The 17,114-nt window shown below is 35.9% G+C and overlaps 1 protein-coding gene across 1 annotated transcript in view; it reads left to right on the forward strand.

Moving 5' to 3' along the window:
* Positions 1-363: 363 nt before the first annotated feature.
* HNRNPLL (heterogeneous nuclear ribonucleoprotein L like) overlaps positions 364-17,114 on the forward strand; it is a 53,916-nt gene continuing 37,165 nt past the window's right edge. Inside the window, exon 1 of the mRNA XM_001364987.5 lies at positions 364-674. Within this exon, the coding sequence (XP_001365024.2) occupies positions 498-674 (177 nt within the window). The 5' untranslated portion in view covers positions 364-497. The remainder of the gene's footprint in view (positions 675-17,114) is intronic.

A 17,114-nucleotide genomic window follows, 5' to 3' on the forward strand; every position in this document is an offset into this window, starting at 1 on the left:
AGGCGTGGCCCGCAAGCCGTGGCTAGATTACAATCCCGGGCGGGCGGCTGCTGGGATTCAGACTCCCGAGGGCGGGGGAGGAGGGAAGACCGGAAACTGTCGTCCTTCTGTTCCCCACCCCCTACCCCCGCCGGTCCCGTCGCGTCCCCTCGGGTTGGGAGAGGAGGCCGCTCGGGTCCGTTGGCGCCGGTAACCAGGGGGAGCGGCCTTGCCAGAGGGAGACTCCTCCCGAGGCATCCTCCCTCTCTCCGCCCCCACTTCTCTACATCCTCGGGACACTCGCTAGCTTCCTCCGCCAGCTGCTCGCGTGCGGATCCCTTTGGGCTGCGCGCTCTGACTGCGCCCGAGGCGGCGGCAGCGGAGGCGGCGAGAGGCCAAAGCGGAGAAGCCCCGGGGGGGGGAGGGGGGGCGGCGGCGGCCTTGGCCTGCCCAGCCCGGCCCAGTCGGGCCCCTCGTCCCACCGCTGCACCCGCTTGGCCGGCCGGCCGGCCGCCGCCATGTCCTCGTCCTCCTCTCCTGGCGAGCCCTACGAGGAGCGAGAGTACGAGAGCCAGGCCAAGCGCCTCAAGACGGAGGAGGGCGAGATCGACTACTCGGCGGAGGAGGGCGAGAGCCGCCGGGAGCCAGCGTCCCGGGGCGGGGGCGAGGGAGGCGGCCGAAGCTACTCTCTGCCGGTAACAAAGCGCGGCTACTCCGACCCACCCATTTCGCTTCCCCTCCTCTTCTCCTTCCCTCCTCCGCCCCCCGAAACAGAGGCCTCTACCCCCAAACCCTCCCGGAGCTCCTCCTCTCTGCTGCAGGCGGGATCTCTGCCTTGAGCAAGGATGGGTGTCTATCTCCCCCTACCCCCTACTGGCCCAGGCTTTCTGGCTTCGGGATATGGATTTCATTGCCTTTATTTATTTATTTTTTGTGCAACCCAGTGGGGGAATGGGTGAGCCTGAGGGGGTGAAGCCTTTGTTATGCCCCTCCAGATCTTTTTGGCTTAACAAAAAGGAAGATGTTTGACTCCCTAATACCCATTTACCCGCGGGATTCGTTTTGGGGTTGGAGGATGCGTTTCGCACTTCAGCCTTGGCTAAGGTTGGAAAAAAATGGTTTGCATTTTGTTTTTGTTATTTGAGTGCCCGGTGGCCTAATTGCTTTGGTCTTTAGCTGAGGCCCGTATGGGTCTTGGGCTTGTACTCCTCCACTTTTGCTGAGAGGTTCTTATTTTCTTGCACGAATAGCATCCTTTACCTCAGTTTATTATTGCCTAATAGAGTCGCCCACTGTTTAGGGTTTGTTAAAGATTTTAGAGTATAATGGTAACAATAATGACTGGTGCTGGGTTTTTTAAGTACATCCTTCAAGTGCAAGGAGACTCAAAGGCATTAGTAACTAGTATTCATTGCTATAGCTATTATTATTGCCAGGTAGAGCCGCCCACTGTTTGGGGTTTGTTAAAGATTTTGGAACATAAGGATAAGCAGTAATAACTGGTGCTGGTGAAGGCTCGTTTTTTAAAGTGCGTCCTTACCTTAAAGTGAAAGGAGACTCGGGCATCCGAGTTTGGTTAGTTGCAAATTTTTGCATCATCGAAGAAGCTGAGTTTGATTTGGAGGGCAATGATGAGGGGTGCCTGTGGAAACTGGCCTTTATGCTATGTTCCATTTTTTTTCTTTGACAAAAAGCATATGTCAGTTATTAGAAGAGTGAATTAGAAAATGCTTTTGAGACAAATTTTTGTTTAGAATTTTATAGTATTTTGACAGATGTGTAAGAATGATATCTGTTAATAAAGGAACCAACTTCACCTCATTTTTTCATTGCCTTTTGCCATTTTTGTCTTAATAATTTATTTCAAAAACATTCAGCAACACATTTTAAAAAATTGTATTATTTAGCCTTATACTAACATGCTGGACATGCAGCCATAAAGTTCCTTTTATGTTATATTTACAATAGGAAATTGAAAATCTTTTAAAATTATTAGTATTTTTGTTTGGAAAACATTTCAGGTGATAGGCTAGACCACATCATCTCCTCCAGTTCTGTAGTTCACCAATAAAGTATATTAACATTTATCTGTTAAAGGCATTGCTGATTTAACCTGTTCTGTGCCCAGTTAAAACAAAACTTGTATTTTGTGCTGTAATTTTCCAAGTTAAATTCAGATATGAGTATGAGAGCATGAGAGGAAATTTATATTTTAAAATGTTACAACTTAAAGACAATGTTTTCTGTGTAGTGTTCTTTGTTTTCATAATCTTTTAGTTAGTTATTTAAGTATATTAGATTACCAATGTACCTTTTAGTAAAAGATTTACTTAGATTATGCTGTAGCAGAATGGAATTTTTTGGAGATGCCTTGTCAAAGAAGATACTTTAAGTGAACTTTTCTTGTAGTTAAAAAATTATAACCAGTTTCCTTTCAGAAACTGCTAGAAAAGAAAGGTGACCTTTTAAATTGTAAAGCATTATTTTAAATTGCCACTCATCTCCGTATATAAAGTAGCAAAGGGTGAGTGTAAGTATTCATTTAACTTTTTATTTTACTGCCTGTATGTTTTTGATATATATTTTTAAGGAGAAGGAAGACTGACTTTATTTTTGTGGGCAGGTAGACATTCTACTCCTAAAGCAGTTGTAGCAGAACCATATTCAATTAAACACATGATAATTAATGATTTTTCTTAGTACTATATTTAGCCCCCCCAAATTTCTTATATTTTTCCAGATTACATGTAAAAACAATTTCAACAATCATTTTCTGAGATCTGATCAATGTTTTCTCCTTCCTTTCCCTCCCTCTTTCCTGAAAAGGCAGATAATATGATATAGGAAATACATGTTATCATGCAATACATATTTCCATGTTCATCATATTGTGAAAGAAGACATATCACTTACATTAGTGAAAAATTAATGAAAGAAATAAAGTAAAGCATGGCATACTTCAGCTACCATTCAGACTCATTTATTGCATTCAGTTCTTCTAAGAAGGTAGATCGCTTTTTTCATCATAAGTCCCTTGGAGTTGTCTTGGATCCTTGTGTTGCTGGTAGAGTTGTCATTCAGATTGATCATTGTACTTTATTGCTGTTATTGTGTACAGTGTTCTCCTGATTCTGCTCGCTTCACTTTGCATCGCTTCATACAGATCTTAACAGGTTTTTTTGTTGATTGTCCTGTTCATCATTTCTTATGCACAATAGTATTTCATTATAATCATATACCATAACTTGTTCAACCATTCCCTAATTGAAGGACATCCCTTCCGTGTCCAATTCTTTGCCACCACAAAAACGAGTTGCTATAAACATTTTTATACAGGTAGACCCTTTCCCCCTATCTTTTATCTTTAGGATATTCTCTCCAGATTTCAGAAAAGATCAGAATGAAGTTAGAGCTGGGGAGAGTATGCAATAAAAATCTATTACTGCTATCTGAATTTCCTCTTGTTTTTTTAAGCTATTGCTTCATTAACCAAGATAGTTTCAGCTTAAAGAAAGTATGTGTGACAAATATTCAATAAAAGGAGACATTTTTTGTAGTAAAGCCTTTAAACACACATGAAAAATGCCTTCATGGTTAATTATAGTTTCCTATGAATTTTACAAGTTTAAAAATTTAGAAGGTGTAGGGTAAGATTTTGCATTTCTTAGTTCACTGATACTTATGAAACAAAAATACATTGCCCTCTTGAGAATTTAGTGAATTTTTATATTGCTATGCAAAATGTTCCATTTAGTAAATATTATTGGTGAATTGATTATTGTGTATGGTGGGGAAGGTTGAAAGTATGGTTGTAATATGTAACATGTAAGGACAATTATAGTATATGTGGGATTAATGATTGTCGCATGAGATGTAAGGTATGTTTCAAATTTGTGATGTATCTTTTGGCATCTATTCTGAAGTGTCAAAGATTGCTGGATTGTTTACTTTCACTTAGCTGTTATTCGCTATTGTTGCAAAAGTTTATGGTGCAGGAGTAAGATAGAGTTATAATCCTTGCTGCAAGATTCTGTTCTGGGGTAAAAAAGCTGAACTCAAATTTGATTTAAAATAAATTCAGATTTATAGTAAACAACTTAAAATAGAAATATGATTTTAGTTCATAACCTCTTAAGGAAGCTTTACAGATTTACTTTGAATTTAGGAACTAGCCCTCCAGTGTGGAGTCAGAGGAACTTTCCAGCTTTCAAGGGAAGAAAAACAAAGAGAGGAGACCAAGAAAGGGCACCATGTTGTCATAGTTTTTGTTTCCCAATGCCAGGGACTCGGATTGGGATCACAATGTGATTTACTGAAGGACCTTGGGAACCTCAGAAAAGGCTCAAAGGAATGCTAGCATAGCAGGTCTTCAATGGGCCAGATATTGGGTGAGTGAAAGCCCTGTTGGCTGTCCTCTTCTCTTCCTTTATATCTTGTGGGCATGAGGAGCATATCCAAAGCTGAAGGGGTGAAGTGAAGATGACTGACCATTTAGATGCTCACTGATCCCTGAATCCAGGGAGTTACAGACTGTTTCCCAAATTGTGATTGCAAAATAATCAGGAGAATGAATAGCACTTGTACGAAAGCAGTCTCATTAACAGCATGTTAATGCTTCACTGTTACAAATCTCTTGAGCATCCTAAATGGGTTAACGGGTTTCCCGTAAGAGATTTGAAAGTTTTTGACTTGGTATCAGAGAGAAGATTTAGAGAATAATTTTTCTCTTTCTCCAGTATCAGACAGTAAGCCAGAGAATCAATATAATTAATAGTTTATTAGTGTTATCAGCTTATAAGTATAAAAACTTATTTCTTTTTCAATTATTTATATGCATGTATACATACATGCATTTATATGTAAATGTGTAAACACATATACTTAAAAGAGAACTGACAATGTATATTCATAATTTTCAAATATGGGGATACACTTCATAGAGTCTATGTCACTGCTTCGGTTAAGAGTTTCTGGTACATTTGCATACCCTAGGTTGACATAGATATTTACTGATTGATTGCTGAAATAGTTGGTAAAGTACCCCAAAACATCTGGACGGGTATGGAATAGATTTTATTAGGGTTCATTTTATTAGTCCAGATCTTGCTGCAGAAGGCAAAGTTACAGCAACCCTTAACTATATTCCAGGGAATCCTCTTTAGTTTGAGGAGTAATTGTTCCTGAGTGCGGCCTGATCTGGTTGACAGGATTGGCAGCCTCAAGACTGAAATAGTGCTACTTTTCTATGGCTGAACTGCATTATTGATTGATGATAATATGAAATGGATAAGAGATGCTAGGTTATATAGTTTTGAAATCTAGGATATAGCCATTATTACAGATTGTTTACTGCTTTTTATGATGAAAATAATAAATATTTATTAAATACCCTATTTTTTTTTCTTTTTAGTTTTTGGACTATTTGGTGTCAAATATGCCTAAAGACCTTGGCCAAGAAATTGAGACTATGTTGTTGGAAACCATCTATTTTATCGTAGATCAGCTATACTGCTCTTTAAAAACAGTAGGCAGAATAGGATTTTGAGTGACTTTTAAACCTCTAGTTAAGAATACTTCATTCAGTTTAATAAATATAAGATTAATAACAAATGTTTGGATTTGTTTTGCCTGGTAATGCTTATAAATTTTAAAGATTGTGTTTTTCTTTTATTTAAAGGTAGAAGGAAAGCTAGCAATAGGGTTACCTCCCCAAAAATAAGAAAAGAAAGAAAAGAAGGCCTTTGAAGCATTAAAAAAAAAAACTATATAGGAGAACTGAAGGAAATTCAGAAGAAATAAGATAATCAGGATGGCTTTGAAGTAACATGTTGAACCTATATATTTTCAAAAAAAGAAAAACTATGCTGAGTTCACATTTTCACATACAAATCATCTTTTTCTGTTTTATCAGAATGTTCTTTTTCGTATGGAAATGTTCTTTTTTTCTGATATTTGTTAAATTTAGAATATTTAAAGAAACAAACAAATATAGTCTTACTCTATTAACTTTGTTCATTGGGACTAGAAAAAAACACTTTAAGGTGAAGTGTTTCATAGATAAAATGTCATAAATGGTGATGGACCAAATGATATATAGCAGGGTTTTTCAAGTCTTTCTTTCTTTCTTTCTTTCTTTCTTTCTTTCTTTCTTTCTTTCTTTCTTTCTTTCTTTCTTTCTTTCTTTCTTTCTTTCTTTCTTTCTTTCTTTCTTTCTTTCTTTCTTTCTTTCTTGTGAAATGTCCCATTACTTTATTATTTTTTTAAATTTATTTTTTTATTTGGTCAATTTCAAACATTCCTTGGTTATAATAATCATATTCTATTCTTCCCTCCCCTCCTCCTGCCCTTCCCATAGCTGATGCGCAATTCCACTGGATATTACATGTGTCCTTGATCAGAACCTATTTCCATGCTGTTGATGTTTGCACTAGGATGCTCATTTAGGATCTGTATCCTCAATCATATACCCCTTGGCCCATGTAATCAAGCAGTTGTTTTTCTTCCGTGTTTTTACTCTCAAGTTTCTTTTTATACTTAGAAGAGACAAAGTAAAGAATATACTCTTTCCTATATGATGGTAGCAATCGTTTGTTAGGTCAGAATTTTAATTCATATTCCATATTGCTGTAGCTGGTTAGCCCATGGCAGCCGAATGGATTGGGGACAGAGACCAGAGTTAATGTGAAATGACTAATATTCATAATTAAGGCAGGCTTTGGGAGAGTGGAGTGTTTAAAAGAGTGAGGAAGTTTGGGCCAAAGCTGATCCTAGAACCTATGGTCATGGGGCATCTAGGTAGCAAGTTGGACAGAGTGCCAGGCCTTGAGTTGGGAGAACCCGGGTTAAAATGTGACCTTGGGCAAGGCACTTAATCTTATTTGCCTAGCTCTTGCCTTTTTGTCTTAGAGCTGTTACTAAAACAGAAAGTAAAGGTTTATTCTGCCCTCCCCCCTCCCCCCAATCTGAGGGCATTGTTATATTACCAGTGATTCCCTTCTTTGCTATGTTATTATTACTATTCCCTTCACAGCTACTAATACCAAAGCATTCTTCAAAAAAATTGGAAAACAACTTTTATTTACCCCCCCCCCTTAAAAAGCATTTATTTTATTTCCGGCACACCCCCCCACCAACCTCCCCTCCCCAACAAGTGTGTCTTTTTCTCACTCCCCTCCCCCAGGGGAGAAAAAGAGAAAACAAAACCTCTGTAACAAATAGATCTGAATAGTCAAGCAAAACAAATTTACACGTTGAACATGTCAAAAATATTATCTTTTTTACCTTGAATACATTACTTCTCTGTCAGGAGGTGGGTAACATGCTTCATTATTTCGCTGAAGCATTCAAAATTAAGTAAATTAGTCTTGTTTAGAAAATCTATTCATTTTTGTGGCTTCCTTTTGCTGATTTTATCAAGCACCAGAAAAGTAGTTTCCTTAGATCCATGATTGCCCAAAGTACACATAGGAAAACAAATAGATGGAGTCCAGGCCATGATATATGAAATTGTACGGGCAACCCATCTGTCTTGAATAGGCATTGCAGATCAACAAAGAGCTAGGCATAGAATTAAATATAAAAAAGATAGTGAGTGGGTTAGATTTATGTGGGGAATAAGGCAGTAATTTCAATGATTCTAATCTGCTTTCTAACATAACCTTTTTCTTTTTTGTGTGTGTTAATGGTTTCCTCCTGTTTCAGGGACCTCAGATATACTTCATTTTTTAAAGGGAAAATTATTTTATTTTTTCCATTTGTATTTAAAATTTTTTGAATTCCAAATTCTCTTCCTTCCTCCCTTTTCCTTGAGTAGTCAAGCAGTTTGATATAGATTATCATGTGCAGGTGTGCAAAACATATTAGTCATGTATTGAAAGAAAACAGACCAAAAAAATTTTTTTTTTTTAAGTGTGCTTTGGTCCACATTCAGACTCAGTCAGTTTTTTCTTTGGAAGTAGATGGCATTTTTCATCATAAGTCCTTTGGAATTGTCTTGGATTATTGTGTTGCTTAGAATAGCTGTCATTGACAGTTGATCATCATGAAATATTGCTATTAATGTGTACAATGTTCTGGTTCTGTTCACTTCCCTCTGCTTCACGTCATATAAATCTTCCCAGGAGTAACCCATTTTTCAAATATCAATATTCTGTTGGTAATATTATATGACTATGAGTCTTGGAACATTCACAGTCTTTGAAAAATCAAAACTATTGGTGACCCAAAGGAAAATGGAGAGATAATGATAGGCATAAGTAATAATAATAATAATAGCTGGTATTTACTTAGTGATTTAGGGTTATATCACATTTGAGCCTCAGGATAATCCTGTGAATTAGTTCAGACAGGTTGATTTGTCTGTAGATAGGATCAGAGATGTGAGATCCACATCTTCCTGACTTCATATTGAACACACTATTTACGACACCATAGTGTTGTAGCATATTGCTAGGGATGAGTTGTGTGTTATATGACGTAAAAGGTATATGGGGAGTATATTTGATAAGACTCTAGTGTGTTGGGTAGATTTCCCTATGGAGGACACAGAATTACACTGGATGAGACAGTGTGTATAGATTTTAATTGGTACGGTAGGAGTAACCTCCCTTGAAGAAATATTAAAGGAAGTTTTATATAGCAAGTAGTAAGCTTCTGGAATTTCATACTTAAATAAGATTGTTACAAGTGAAAAATACTCTCAAGTTGAGAGAAATTGAGGAAGAATAGATTCATTGTGAGTTATTAAAGGAAGATGTGATATTTGGAGTTGTTACCTCTGTAACTTCTCAAGCTGGTATTAGAGAGGATAGCTATTCTGTCATACAAAAACATCCTTATTTACTAATGTCGGAAAATACTGGCTTAATGGATCATGGATCTAACTGAAAGAGGCATTTCTATTCAACTCTCAGTTCTTAATTTTCCCAGCTTAGACATATTGTCAACTTTTCCCTTTCTAGAAATCTAGTTTTAATGGAATAATCAGAAACCCAGCTTATTCTCTGAAACAAGAAGAGACATTTAATTGGTTCTGAAATTCATTTCACACTTTCTCTTATATGCATATGTTCTCATGTATCTATACTGTTTATAATATATATGGATGAATGTATAAAATATACACATAGGCAGCTTTATACTGTATGATTCTTGCCCATATCCTCCCATAAAGCCTCCCTAGGTGATCTTCACATCATGTTGGAATTATTTTACATACATTTCCTGAATAAATCTTTAATACTTTTTGCCCATAACCCATCCTTGACAACATGTTACAGTGTTGTGTCAGAAAAGGTAGTATGCTAAACTTGGAGTCAAGATGCGCTCCTTGCTTTGCCTCATGAAGCTCTGCATTTGTAAAATGTTTGACCCTTTAAATTTGGTTACAAACACATAGAGTTCATTGTAATTATAGTGGAGTACTTATTAATGTTTCTATGCATAAATTCTCATTTATACATTCAATTTCTACTTAGTATACCAAGGCTTAAATAAGTTGCAGTGAGAAAGGACAGGTATTATTTAAAGTTTTGTAACAAGTAACTTTTCTTTTTTAATTATAGGAGCTATTAATCAGTGTAAATAGTTTTTAAAAGTCTTAGAAGAAATGCCTGTCAGAATTATCATTTAGAAAGAACTTAGTTTCTTTGTATACTTTAAAATTTCATAAAGTGGTAGCCTTGGCTTTTTTTTTTTTTAAGGATTTGAAGCATTTGCTTCTGTTAAAATTTGATGTAATTTAATTCTGGATCTTTCTGTTCTCTTCGTTTGGCAATAGAGCCTATTGAATCTCTTAATTATATAGAGAATGAATTATACTAAATTGAATCATGTCCAGTTGAAAGGTTAGTAGATCATGGGATTATAGATTTAGAATTGGAAGAGACTTGTTCTGTCATTTCAGTCCTGTTTCAGATTTTCAGGATCCCATTTGTGGTTTTGTTGGCAAAGAAACTGGAGCAGTTTGCTATTTCCCTTTCCAGTTTGTTTTACAGATGAGAAAATTAAGGAAAAGAGTTAAATGATTTGCCCAGGGTTACATAATTACTGAGTATCTAAATCTGAATTTGAATCCAGATCTTCCTTATTTCCCACCTGGTACTCTAACCATTGTGAAACCTAGCTGCCCTGAAAGAGACTTTAGAGGTCCCCAAGTCCACCCCCACCCTAGTTTTATAGTGAGAAAATTGAAGTTCAGAGAGGTTCAGTGATCCTCAAGAATTATATGGTTTCTTATTAGAGGAAGACCAATAGAACCTAAAAATTGTTGTAGAAGAGACTTATACTTCAAATCAGAAAAGAATAAATAACTTATAGGGACTGGTTTACTGAATCCAGGAAGGATTTTCTATAGAACAGAAATGATTTAAGGGGTGAGTTCTTCCATATGCCTGGTAAGAAACTTAAGACAATATTCTGCATCTTCCTGAGACAAAGTTAAGAAAGTATTTTTTTTTCTTGTACACTAGTAGCTTTGAGGGGATAGGATACTCAGTCAAACAAAAAGCATTTATTTAGTTTTCACTGTGTACCTAGCATGTACTGAGTGTGGGGTAACAGGTTAGAACAAAAGACAAAAATTTCTACTCACAGAGAGCTTACAATTGAGTGGGGAAATAAGATAAGTGCAACAAATTCTGGGGAAAGGAATAATATGGGGAATGTGCTATATTGAGTGAAAATGACCAAGTGCCATGGGTACTAGATTTTCAGACATAGTAGGTTGGAAGGTTTCTTAGAATAGGGGACCAGGATGGAGAAAAGACAGGCGTATACTACATGAGGATCAGTTGAAGGAACTTGGATATGATTAACTGGGAGAAAAGACTTGTAGATTTCCTCAAAGTCTCTTGGAAGAGGAATTAAACTTATTCTACTTGATCCTAGTGTAGAGCTAGGAACAGTGGTTGGAAGTTGCAAATGCCATTTATACTTGATTTAAGAAGAAGAAAGAAACAACTTTCTATAAGAGCTATCCAAAAGTAATAGAGGTGATTCCTGGCTTATACAGGGAAGCATAGATTAGATGAACTGTTTGGAGTGTTTTAGAAAGACTTTTTGTACAGGTATGGATTAGAATAGATGATCTCTTAGGTCTGTCTAGTTCTTAGATTCTGTGACTAATGATAGTTAAAATGTAAGTGCTCTTTTCTATTGCCATCATTTCATTTTTATTCATGTTCTTAAAAAAAAACAATATTGCTATTTCCCTCAGACTCAGCTCTTATTTGAGTTATCCATTGTAACAAATAAATCATCACATTAGCTTATATTCAAAAATATATGAATTATTGTCCTCATTTAAAATACCCAAAATACCATCAGGGTAAGAGTTGATCTTCACAACCATTCTTCTGAATTAATGATGCTTCCCTGTGTTAGTAAAGAGTTCTGAAGTCATTTAGTATTATTTTTCTTTTATATCATTATGATCATCTTGTAAATTATTCTCTTAGTTCTGCTTATTTTACCTTTATATCATTGCATTCCTCTTCCCAAATTTATTGGAGTTCTTCATATCTATTGTTTTTTAAAAATAGTTCAATAATATTTTACTATATGTATATGCCATGATTTTTTAGTCATTACCTAGTTGATGAACATTCACTTTGTTTTCTTTCCGTTTTACATTGTTGACATGTACTAATTTTTTAAATAATGTTTTAAATTAGTTCATAAATCCATTTGGAATTTGTTGAGGTATGTGCTGCAAGATGTTAGTCTATACTTAATTGCTTTATTGTTTTACTCAATTCTTGTGAAATAAGTCTTTAATCTTATGACAGCTTTCTAGTTTGGTATTGTACTAAATCTCTGTATTATAAATGCTCTTCTGGGCTGAACTTTGTAGGCTTTTGTTTCCATTTTGAATGTGAACTACATACATGCAGTCTTGCTCCTGGTGTGAGCTTCAGTAGAGAGCTGTCTGCCTCAGCCCCTAACTTTAGGCCTTTCCCTTTTTTCATGGGCCTTGCTTCTAGCTAACCCCAGTTACAGGTTTCCATTCCATGGACAAGAAAGCCCCTCAGTGACCTCAAGCTGCAATCTAGAACTGGTCACTGTTTTGTGCCTAGGCCTGATGCATGGCCTATGAGACTTCTGTGTTGATTTTCCTGTATAGGTTTCTAGCCATCTCCTTGTGTTGATCTGGGCTGGAAAAAGACACTAGGGTATTTTCTCCTTGGGTTTCATTGTTACTAATTGATCTGCTGCTCCTTTACTCCTTATCAAGGTTTAACCTAAACTTGCAAGTGATACCATTCCATGTCAGTATCTTTCAACAGAGTACTTATCCACTCTTTCACTTATTTTCAATCTTTCCCTCCATTAGTTAATTTCCTCCTGCTTATGAACATGCTAACATCTCCCTCATTCTGAAAAAAATTTTCACTTTATCTTTCCATCCCTGATAAATATCTTTTTTTTTTTAAACCCATACCTTCTTGTCTTAGAATCACTACTGTATATTGGTTCTAAGGCAGAAGAGTAGTAAGGGCTAGGCAATGGGGATTAAGTGACTTGTCCAGGGTCACAAAGCTAGGAAGTGTCTGAGACCAGATTCGAATGTAGACCTCCCATCTCTAGGTCTAGCTTTCAAGTCACTGAGCAACCCACCTGCCCCCAGTCTATATCTCTTTTGCCTTTTGTAGGTAATGTAAAGATAATTTTTAGTTTTGACTTGAAATCTAAATAAGTGGTCACCATGGGAAATTCCCAAATATGAAAATACCCAAGTCAGCTGGGGATTTTATGGAGATTTTAATTAATAAAGAGAGAAGGAATTAAGGGAAGGGGAGAGAGAGAGAGAGAGAGAGAGAGAGAGAGAGAGAGAGAGAGAGAGAGAGAGAGAGAGAGAGAGAGCGCGAGCGTGAGCGCCAGCCTAAGGGAGAATGAATCAGTCTTATTACTCACCACAAGACCATCTCCAAGCAAGCTCCAGTCCTCCACTGAATCTCCTGAACTCCAATTATCCTGAACTGACTTTTAAGCCAAACTGAATTGCCTCAACTGACTTTTTACCCTTCCTTTTAAAGAAAATTTTCTCTCATGTCATCTCCCTTAACTTTTTATGTCTACCATTCACAGTAGATGCTTTTTTCCCAGGACTGCCCATTCTTAATTTTCACCACTCTTTAATTCACACCTTCTCTGGCTAGATTATATCTTCTGAGTACTTCACACCTCTTTGTTAAGCTTGCCTTTTGTAAGTTACTTGACCTTTTTGTGATTAATTTAACCTTTACAAGTACTTAACACATTTTTGTATTAGATCTAAAAATTGATTTAGATTATAAAGTATGAGTTAGGAACTTTCATTGTTCAATCAGGAGTTTACAACTTTATCATCCCCTAAGGCACTGTTTGAGTAGGGTGGAATAATTTTAAAAGTTACCAATACATTCCTGATTCTTGTTAGACCAAGTATCTCCATTGTTACAATAAGGGAATAGCTAGACCAAATCTTCTAAAGTAGAGTCTGAGTAGTTTTTAAGATTCACACTAAACTCCTGGAAAAAGTAATCTTTATAATAGATGATTTCAATTTCTCTCTTTTTACTCTCTTCTTAACCCTTTAAAACCAGACATCCTACCTGTTCTTCCACCAAAACGGCTCTTTCCAAAGTTATTAGTGATCTCTTAGTTGCCAAATTCATTGGCTTTTTTTCAGTAGTCATTTTCCTTGACCTCCTTGCAGCCTTTGACATAATTGGTCATTCTTTCCTCCTTGATAATTCTTTTCTCTGAGTTTTTGGGATATCATTTTATCCTTGTTCTCCTCTTATTTGTCTGACCATTCTTCTTTCTCCTTTGCTGGATCCTTCTCCAGGACACCTCTAACTGTAGGCGTCCCTCAGTATTCTGTCCTGGATCATGTCTTGTCTTCTCCCTCTTTACTACTTTATTTAATGATTTCATCAGCTCCCACAGATTTAATTACCATCTCTTTGCTGATGATTCTCAGATCTACCTTTGCTTCCTCAAACTCTGCTGACCTTCCATCTTATGCTCAGATTCTTTGAGATTTCTTAAACTTCACGACCAATAGACATCTTAAATTCAGTATGTCCCAAACAGAACTCATCTTTCCTCTTAAAGTTTGCCCATCTACCTATTACTGTAGAGGGCAGCAGCATCTTCCCAGTCCCCTTAGGTTCACAATCTAGAATCATCCTGGATTCCTCACTGTCTCTCCTCTCTCATATCCAACCTGTTGCTGAAGCCTACCAATTTTACTTTGCAACATTTCTTGAATATTTCTTGAATTTCTTGGTAGTTCTGCATGTCATGAGCCTTCCCCTCTCTGCCCATTCTTCATTCAGCCACTAAAGTGGTTTTCCTAAAAGGCAGTTTGGATCATGTCAATCCCACCATCCTCATTCCCCCAGTGGTTTTCAGGAGCAAAAATAAAATGCTTTGGTTTGTTTTCACAGCTTTTCATAACTTAGTCCCTTCCTACCATTTACAGTTTTCTTATATTCTACCCCTCCAACATGTTCTCTTTGATCCAGTAATACTGGCCTCTTGACTATTAAATGAACAAGGCACCTTTATATCTGGCATATTTTTTCCTTCATTTTCTTTTAAATAGTATCTTATTCCCCCCCCCCATTACATGTAAAAAATTTTTTAACATTAATTTTTTAAAGTTTTGAGTTGCAAATTCTCTCCCTCTTCTTGCCCTTTCCTCCTGCCCTCCCCCCTTTCTGAGATGGTAAGTAATCTGATATAGTTTTTACATGTGTAATTATGTAAAACGTTTTTTCCCTATTAGTCATTTTGTGAAAGAGGTCTTAAATGAGAAAAAAAAGAAAAAATGAAATAATGCATTATGTTTGTCTGCATTCAGACACCATCAGTTAATTTTCTGAGGGTAGATGGCATTTTTTCATCATGAATCTTAGGGATTGTTTTGTATCACTACATTGCTAAGAATAACTAGGTCATGCCCAGTTCATTAAGAAATATTGCTGTCACTGTGTACAATATTCTTCTGATTCTGCTTAATTCACTTTGCATCAGATCATGTAAGCCTTTCCATATTTTTCTGAAATTATCCTGCTTCTAATTTCTTATAGCACAATAGATCATATGCCACAATTTTTTTAACTATTCCCCAATTGATGGAGAATCCCATAATTTCCAATACTGTGTTACCACAAAAAGAGCTGCAAGAAATACTTTTTAAACAAATAGGCCCTTCCCCTTCTCTTTGGGATATAGACCTAATAATGGTATTGATGGGTCAAATGATATGCATAATTTTAGAGTCCTTTGAGCATAGTTCCAAATTTCTCTCAAGAATGGTTTGGTCAGATTACGGCTCTTCCAACAGTACATTAGTGTCCTAATTTTCCTCGTCTCCTCCAACATTTATCATTTTCCTTTTTTGTCATATTAGCCAAACTGATAAGTGTGAGGTAGTACTTCAAGAGCTATTTTAACTTGTATTTCTTTAATCAAGAATAATTTAGAGCATTTTTTCATAAGACTATATATGACTTTGTTTTCTTCACTTGAAAATTGCCTGTTCATATCCTTTAATCATTTATCAATTGGAGAATGACTTTTATTTTTATAAATTTGACTCAGTTCTCTCTATTTGATAAATAAGTCCTTTATCAGAGATATTTACTCTTTATCAAATACTAAATTACTATAGTCATTAATATTTTTATTTTTATTATTATATTATACAATAATATAATTTTATTGTAGTATTATCTATTAATACAATATATTAATATTATTACATATAATTATAATATGATATTAATACATTATATAAAATATCATTCTATGATAATATTATAATTAATATAATTAATAAACAATATTATTAATAATGTAATTGATATTAATAGGGTTTGTACCTTATCTATTTATTCTATTGATTCATCTCTATTTCTTAGCCAGTACCAGATTGTTTTGATGATTATTGCTTTGCAATACAGTTTATCTGGTTCTCCTAGGCTACCTTTCTTCACATTTTTTTTTCAATCTTTTCTCTTGATATTTTTGACCAAAACAGTTGAACCAATGCACAATTTTACCAGTATATTAGTTTTTGTGTCTTTCTAGTGTTCTTGATTTTCACATTGCCTTTCCACATTGATTATTTATCTTTAGTCTTGTTTGCCAGTTTGATGGCTATGAGCTGAAACCTAAAAGAGTTGTTTTAATTGTCATTTTTATTAGTGATTTGTAGCCATTTTAATATAGTCATTGATAGTTTTGAAATTTTTTTCATATCTTCTTACTACTACTTATTCACAAGGGAAGGAATTGTTGGTCTTCTATTTGTATCAATGTATATCTATGTGTATTCATACACATATACACACCAAACATGTTATTTTGGATATCAGCTTTTATCAATAATAAAAAGTGAGACCAAGTTATTTCTCCCATGCAACTTTACATTTCTTATCCTCTTGCGTTTGCACAGATTGTCCTGTCCTTCTCATAGAATCCTTAGCTCCTTTTATATATCAGCTAAAGTGACATGTTCCATGTAACCCTCCATTAGCTAGTACTTACCTGAAAATGCTTTGTATTTACTTCGTGCATATTTGTTTTTATTTATGTACCATATTGTTTGCCCTGATAGGATTTAAGCTTGTTGAGGACAAGGACTGTTTGGCATGTAGTCAGTGTGTTATTTACTGCTTTTGCTTCTGGTTCTTTTCAGTTTCACTGACTTACTATTTTTTAATCAGGACCAAGTTGTTTTGATGAATACTGATTTATAATACAGTTGAGATTTTTAGATTAAAGCCAAATGAGTGGTAAAGACTAACTTCTATATGAGTTCAGAGGAAGATCATTGAGAATTGAGTTGATTAGGAACAAATATCATTTAGAAGGTGAGGTGAGATAGGCCCATGAAAGACCTGGATTTAGGGTGTTCTAGTGAGGGGGAGGGGTGTGTGTTAACTGGCTAGAGCAGAAGGTTCTTGTAATGGAGTAGTTGGAGACATAGGAAGCTGATTTGATAATGTCTGTTTCCTGAGTGTTATATTTTCTTAGGGTCTTTCTCATGGTTTCATTAGAGCCATTTGTTTTTAAAATATTTCTCATAGATGAGATGCAGCATGGTTTGTATGTAAATGGAAAAAATGCTGGATTTAGAATTA

This window comes from Monodelphis domestica, chromosome 1 (genome assembly GCF_027887165.1).
Source record: "Monodelphis domestica isolate mMonDom1 chromosome 1, mMonDom1.pri, whole genome shotgun sequence".
Classification (NCBI taxonomy): domain Eukaryota; kingdom Metazoa; phylum Chordata; class Mammalia; order Didelphimorphia; family Didelphidae; genus Monodelphis; species Monodelphis domestica.